General features: G+C 38.8%; 1 protein-coding gene across 3 annotated transcripts in view; it reads left to right on the plus strand.

Moving 5' to 3' along the window:
* The first annotated feature begins 654 nt into the window (after nucleotides 1-654).
* The window catches only part of micall2a (mical-like 2a), a 14,730-nt gene continuing 8,466 nt past the window's right edge, over nucleotides 655-6,918 (plus strand). Inside the window, exons 1-7 of one of the 3 annotated variants that reach the window (XM_014023682.1) lie at nucleotides 655-1,034; nucleotides 1,709-1,757; nucleotides 3,267-3,408; nucleotides 3,482-3,648; nucleotides 5,322-5,452; nucleotides 5,524-6,021; nucleotides 6,103-6,281. In XM_014023682.1, coding sequence (XP_013879136.1) covers nucleotides 892-1,034; nucleotides 1,709-1,757; nucleotides 3,267-3,408; nucleotides 3,482-3,648; nucleotides 5,322-5,452; nucleotides 5,524-6,021; nucleotides 6,103-6,281 — 1,309 coding nt within the window. In that variant the 5' untranslated portion in view covers nucleotides 655-891. The remainder of the gene's footprint in view (nucleotides 1,035-1,708; nucleotides 1,758-3,266; nucleotides 3,409-3,481; nucleotides 3,649-5,321; nucleotides 5,453-5,523; nucleotides 6,022-6,102; nucleotides 6,282-6,918) is intronic. The other 2 variants (XM_014023673.1, XM_014023665.1) reach the window with 2 other exon arrangements.

A 6,918-nucleotide genomic window follows, 5' to 3' on the forward strand; every position in this document is an offset into this window, starting at 1 on the left:
GCAATGTGTTCAGGGGTGTGTCTAGGCATTTTTCTAATAAGTGGCCAGGCAGGCATGATTGTTAATCTTGAGATGTTAGCACCATTCTCACAAAATATTTTATTAAAAAATTAGGTTAGATCTAACAGTTAATGCTAATCTTAAAGCAAAAGTTTCCCACACTGAATGGTGCTCCAGTGATTCTCAGCACAATAAGTCTTAACAACATATCTGTGAAACTGATTAAATTCTAACAGTTTTTGTGTTTTCTAAACTCAGTCGGCTGAAGAGTCCATCTTAATTTGAGTTAACTCCAAAAGTTAATTAGCTGAAAAGGTAAGGTATAACCAGTGCTTACTTTTCAGGAGCTTCATTTAAATCTGTCTTGTGGTTCGTGAGATATTTTGCTAATAGACATATTATGCACATAAAACTTTCAAGTAAATCCCTAAAATCAGCTGTGTGAGAGTTTGATGGTTAATGTTGGACCAACTCCATTTAAAGTGGTAGGTAAATGAATGAAAGTGTCCAGCAGTACATGAATGATGATTACCAAAAACAACTCTTTTAGTCCACTCTTTGGGACCAGTTTTAATCAACTGTTGTAAATGACAAATTAGCAGTCTGTGCCAATTAGTGTAATGAGCTGGGACATACACACACACCCACCCACACACACACACACACACACACACACACACACCCACACACACAGACCAGCTGGGGGTGTCTCGTCACTCACAATCAGGTGAAGAGGAGGAAACAGGACGCAGCTGCAGCTCTGTAGTTCAGGGACAAATCTTCACAGCGGATACTTTGTTGCTACGTGTTCCTCCTTCCTCTGACTCCTGGATCTGCCTGTTGAACACTTTGGTTTCCCCCCACTCTGAGTGGGTTTTTTTGTTGTCACACATGGCTGCCATCAAGGCTCTGGAGCTGTGGTGTAAAGCTCAGTGTGACGGTTACAGAGATGTGGCCATCAGCAACATGACGACCTCTTTCAGGAATGGACTGGCTTTTTGTGCGCTTATTCACAAATACAGACCAGATCTCATGTAAGTCTTTGTCGATTTAGTTTGATTGAGCAGCCTGTCTGTCTTGAGACACTTCTGTATGTTTTTATAAATATATGCTTATGTTTAAAGTTTAAATTAGGAGTCTTATTTATTTAACAAAGAAACACATTTAGTAAAATTAAAGGAATGAATGCCACAATTTAAAATAGAAAAATGATAGTTGTTGCCTTGATATTGCGAATGACTCCCAAGTTTTAACTAATTTTATTTTTGTAATGTTGACTTAACGTTATTGACTATCATTTGTAATTGGATTCACTCCCAAAGTTCATTTACATCCAATGATTATGTTGAGGTTGTTTTGTTTTCATCCTGTGGTTCATGTGATATTTTGCTAACAGTCTGTGCAAACTGGTAAGGCTTGGAGTATCAGCTATTGTTCCACCAAATTTTAGATTAATATCTGTAAAACTGACATTTTTGTGTGGCCATCTTGAATTTGGTTGACTCTAATTCGTAAAATGTTTGTGTCTCCAAGGATTGCTTTTTTTTTTTCAAGCTTCAGTAACATTTCTCCAAAAATAGAATTGTCTGACAACAAAACTACATTTTTATCTGTTTTTTAATGTGACCTGTGCGTTTCAAATCTTCCCATATTGGGTTTTCCATGCTTTTACTCTGCTTGTTTGTAATGTGTGTGTTTTCCCATGTAGAGACTATGACTCACTCAGAAAGGAGGATGTGTTTGAGAACAACAGGCTGGTAAGATGTCAAGTTGTTTTAACCTTTTAGCTTACAGAAAGGAACAGACTCGGGCTGCTTAATTTGGATTTATCTCTAAACACTCAAATCATTAACCCTACATGATTTGCAGATTGATTTTAATGCACCTACTATAATGATTCCAACATTTCTCGTTTTATTCACTATATTCTCATTTCAGACTGTGCTAAAGCCATAAAACTTTTCTTTTGTTCAAGCTAACTCATTTATTTAGCTAACTCCTCTATTATTTAGTCCTGTACCAATATGCCCACTTCCTCCTGGAGCTTGGGGCCCCTGCAGAGGGCTTCCTTGTCCTGGATGATCCTGTCGGCTACAAACCTGATCTCAGAGGAGCGGCTCTCAAACCTATTCATTTTGAATGAAGCCTGCTGTCATTTGCTATTCGATCCACATCCTGGTGGTTCACACACACACGACATGCACGTCTTCAACATAACAGATTTGGACCACAAGTGTAGCGGGTTTGATCGGGTTTTGCTGCAGCTAAATGGCCCCTCAGCTGAAATCTGAGAATGGGGCAATTCACACTGTTCTATATTTTATGGATAGTGTCTTGTTTCTTACAGGTAGCTACATATCCTGAGTTGAAAACTTGCTTTTGTTGCATGGTAAAACCAGTTTTTCTAGCAGTAAAACGTTTTTTTTAATTAACCAAACTGACCTACAATACAAGATACAAAGTCAATTTAAAGGGCCAATATTATGTGTTTCTCAGGCACATATTTAAATACTATACCATAATAAAGTATCTGTCACCTTTAGTTATTATTAAAACACTGTTTTTATGTTTAAATAGAAAATAAACTTATCTTCTCATCACGTCCTCTTCTAAATGCCTTGAAATTGGCCTCTGTCTCTTTAAGAACCTCCTTCGCTTCTGTCTCGCCCATTTCAGTGTGGGGGGGTGGGGGTTGCGCTCGCAGGGGGAGAGTGCGGATTGCCATGATGCAGTTTACTTGGCATCTGAAAATACATTTCCTCAAAGGTATTTATAATCTGAAAAGAGCTTCACTGAGTGAGAACTAGTGTTGAGAGCTCAGCAGACAGTTAGGTTTCACTTTCACTTTCACCCGAGAGCCTGCAGAGCAGGATGATCTGGGGGGGGTGGGGTGGTGTGCTCCGTGATGAGGAAGTTCGGCTTAAAGACACGTCCCAGGGGAGTTTCTGGTCCCAAAAGCCATTTCTGGTCCCCACCTGTCGTTTTGCTCCTCAGCATGGCTTCATAAAAATGCTGCAGGATTTCTCAAACATGCATGAATGAGTCAYAGCAAGGCTTTGGGCATGTTTTTATGAGAGTATAACCTTATAACATGATATAAAACTCAAAGTTGATTTTACATGATATTGCCCCTTTTAAAGAAAATTGTCATTATTTTCACACTCGTTTTGTCATCTACAGCTGCAGGATACATTTAATTCAAATTCAAAAATACTTTATTGATCCTAAAGGGAAATTACAGATCAAACTTGTGAAATTATCTTAAGGCTTTTCAGATCGCAGAGGAGAAGTTGGGCATTCCAGCTTTACTGGATGCAGAAGACATGGTGGCTTTAAGGATCCCTGACAGGCTGAGCATTCTGACCTACGTGTCCCAGTACTACAACTACTTCAAGGGACGGCCTCCAAGTGAGTTTATGCCTCCGAAAGAGTCACTTTTTGTCATCCTATCCTTTGCAGTAATGGCTGGTTTTGTCCACAGTGGGAGGTGTAAAAAGGCCAGCAGAGGGCTCCAAGGAGGAGCCATCAGAGAAGAAAAARCACCCAGTGGTTGCCAAAATCTTTGAGCCTAAAAAAGCCACGGAGAAGTGTTCATCGTCCGTTCACTCAGCTCGTCCCTCATCAAACGCTGAAAGACCTGCTGCTCAGGTCAGTTCTCACGTGAGCACTATGGTCTGGTCACTTTTGAAGTGACGTTCTGCTATCAGTGCTTTATCAGCGGTGGCATACAGCACAGAGTATGAAGAAAAACAAGCCGAAATCTCCATTCAGGCTAGAAAAACAGGCACCCGTTTATTGTTTTTCAGGCCTGTTGACCTTAAAGCWTCAATGCTGATGCGCTAATAAGGCATTAATTCATGGGGCTCAAAGAGTACAATAAAATGTGGTACCACTTTATAAGGCTCTACTTATAGATGGCTTGTAAATAGTTTATAGATAGGTTAGTAATTCATCTGTAACCATTTTATAAATCATTAATAAGTGTTTATTATGCARTAAATAAGAATAAGAAACAGACAAAACTGTTTTTTCTTGCTAAATAGTGAGTCAAATCTGTTCATGTACATACAAAGTGTAATATTAAAAATTTCACACTTGTAAGTACAATAATGTATTAGATACACATATTTACAGTAGGTAAACTATTTATTAATGATAAATGTGTATAAATGTCATAAAAGGGCCTTATAAATAGTGTACACTTTACAATYAGGCTACTTTTGATAGTCGTGGATATGTATAATACAGTGCAATAGTATATGTAAAATGTGTTTCCAATACATTATTGTYTTTACAAGGTAGTAACCTAGGCTGAAATGTTTAATATAGCACTTTAGATGTAATATGTACCTAACAGATTTGGCTCACTATTTGATCAAAAACCGGACAGGTTTGTCTTTCTTGTCCTTAATTAATGCATAATAAACATTTAATAATGATGTATAAAGTGTTTACAGATGAATTAATAACCTATTTATAAGCCATCTATAAGTGGAGCCTTATTGTAAAGTGGTACCTATGTTAAAACTTATCACCAACACTTTTCCATTATTTAGCTCACGGGAGTGTAAAATCCTGGTTAAAAAATTCCCACTAACATTTTATTTTGGCTAATTTTTTACTAAATGTTAAATTTAAAATGTTAAAGAATATAGCCCCTGTAAATATTATATCCTAAACCTAAATGTAAAAAAGTAAATCTTAAATGTTGCAGCTAAATGATAAAGCTTACGTTTAAGAATTTAGGAGCACAGCTTTGATGCTGGTGTGCGGCTTTTGATGCGATGCCGTCGTTCTGCGCCAAACAGCCGCTAAAACCTGGTTAAGCTGCTCAAGACGGCATTTAAAATTTAAAATTTAAAATGTGTTCATTGAAATATGGATGGTACATGTGGTGCGGCAGTTTAAAATGCAACTCAGACACTGACAACTGCAAGTTTGATGTCTCGTAGGGAAGCGTTAGCAACGTTAGCAGGGTTAGCATTCGCTTTTTCTCCCAGGATGATGTCCTAACAAGAACTGCGCAGCAACAGCAAAGGCTGTGTTCCATTTTAAACTACTTTAAATGTAAACTTCAACATTTAAGATTTAACTTTAACATTTAGACATAGCATTTAGTAAACATTAGCTAAACGTATAAACGGTGAGCTAAAAAACAATGAAAATGTGTCGGTGACAATTTTTTAACATTTTATTTTTACAGTTGATGCCCCACTAATTTGATAGAACATAACTTCAAAAATGACTAGATTATTCCTCTTTAACAAAGTGTAATAAAAAATGTTTAATATTGAGGAAAATGTGACTTATTTGTTTCACAGAAGGTGGTTTTGACCGACAATGCGAACAAAGGAGGGACTCTGAACAGCAAATGTGTTGCATGTAAGACTCACGTCCATCTGGTTCAGAGGCACTTTGTGGAAGGAAAGCTTTATCACAGAAGCTGCTTCAAGTAAGACTTCTTTTTTTAAAAAAACACGAGGTTTGTTTTATTAGTCAATGGTTAATTTGAACTTCCATCAGGTGCAACGAGTGCTCCAGCGTACTTCATGCAGGAGGCTACAAACCTGGGAAGAACCCAGACACGTTTGTCTGCAACTCCCACCAGAACGGTTCCAAAACGTTCTTCTTGGATGCGGAAATCAAAAGTGGAGTTGCTAATTCGGTTGTACAACCAAACGGTGCCACCCAGAAACTGCAGGCGCCACGTTTCTCTTCAGTGCTGTCAGCCCCAGCAGATACAGTTCTGAAGCCCTTAAATCCCAACCCACAGTCCCAGTCCTGGACGGCCTCGGCTCAGAAGACGCAGGCGGCGCGGCAGAAGTTTTTCCAGGCTGCCCCACAAGTTACTGAAGCCTCAGCGGGAATCAGAAAACCTGTAGACCAGGTAAAAAGTCTGAAGGTCCCTTTGGGTTCTGATGAGAGAAACTCTGCCAGATTGTTGATTGGGAGGAAACTAGCAGAGGAAAACTGCAACAACAACAATGGACACCTGTTTACCATCCGAACTGCGGAGAGGCGGTAAGCATCGTGACATCAAATCTCACGATTCTAATCATGTATACATCATAGAAAGTTTGACAGTGACGACTCTTTGTTCAGGTTTTTGGCTGACCCAGTTTCAGCTGACTTCCTCAGTTTGAAGAAGGATAAATGCAGCCAAGACCCGGCAGGAAGCTGTGAAGGACCGAGCTGCAGCATCCAGACAAACAAGAAATCACAATGTCCGGCCATCAACAACGACAACACCGGGCTAACAACAGAACACACAACTGCCAAAGGTAAACTGTACTGAATTGTTTCAGCTTGTTGGTGATCCACTGTTTGACACGTAGCCAGCCCCACTTCTTCCCCTGACCCTATTCTTCCTGTCTGCCTCATGCATTCAGAAAGAAAGGAAACAAAGATCCTTTTGTCCTTTTTGTCCCATTTATTCAGCCAGTGTGTTTGGCGTGCCGTTCGCTGACGTTTTAATTTCTGCCTCCACCTAATGACCATTTCTAGTGCTGTCATTCTTCCAAGACAGATGAATGTGAATAACTGTCGGGGGGGTTGACGACAGACAAGCAATTACTGGTGGTTTTCATTGTGAATGATATCAAAGCAGTTTTTATTTTTTGCACCGACGAGCCTGAAATTAACTCCTGCTTACTAATACGTACATGTCACAGGATGTAGAACAATGTTCTCATCTCTGAAACAGACTAAGTTGCTTATGTAGTTTTTATATGTAATAAAATATTGAAAGAATTTAACAAAATAAGCATAAAACTCCTAATAGCATAACTTAGACAATAGATTATTTTAAGGTATATTTATTAGTTGCAATTTTTAGCTTGTAACCTGGTTCTCCYTCTTGACCAGATCTCTCTTGAAAGAGATGTTTGCTTATGTAGTTTTTATATGTAATAAAATATT

The sequence above is a fragment of the Austrofundulus limnaeus genome, unplaced genomic scaffold (assembly GCF_001266775.1).
Source record: "Austrofundulus limnaeus strain Quisiro unplaced genomic scaffold, Austrofundulus_limnaeus-1.0 Scaffold4, whole genome shotgun sequence".
Taxonomy (NCBI): Eukaryota; Metazoa; Chordata; class Actinopteri; order Cyprinodontiformes; family Rivulidae; genus Austrofundulus; species Austrofundulus limnaeus.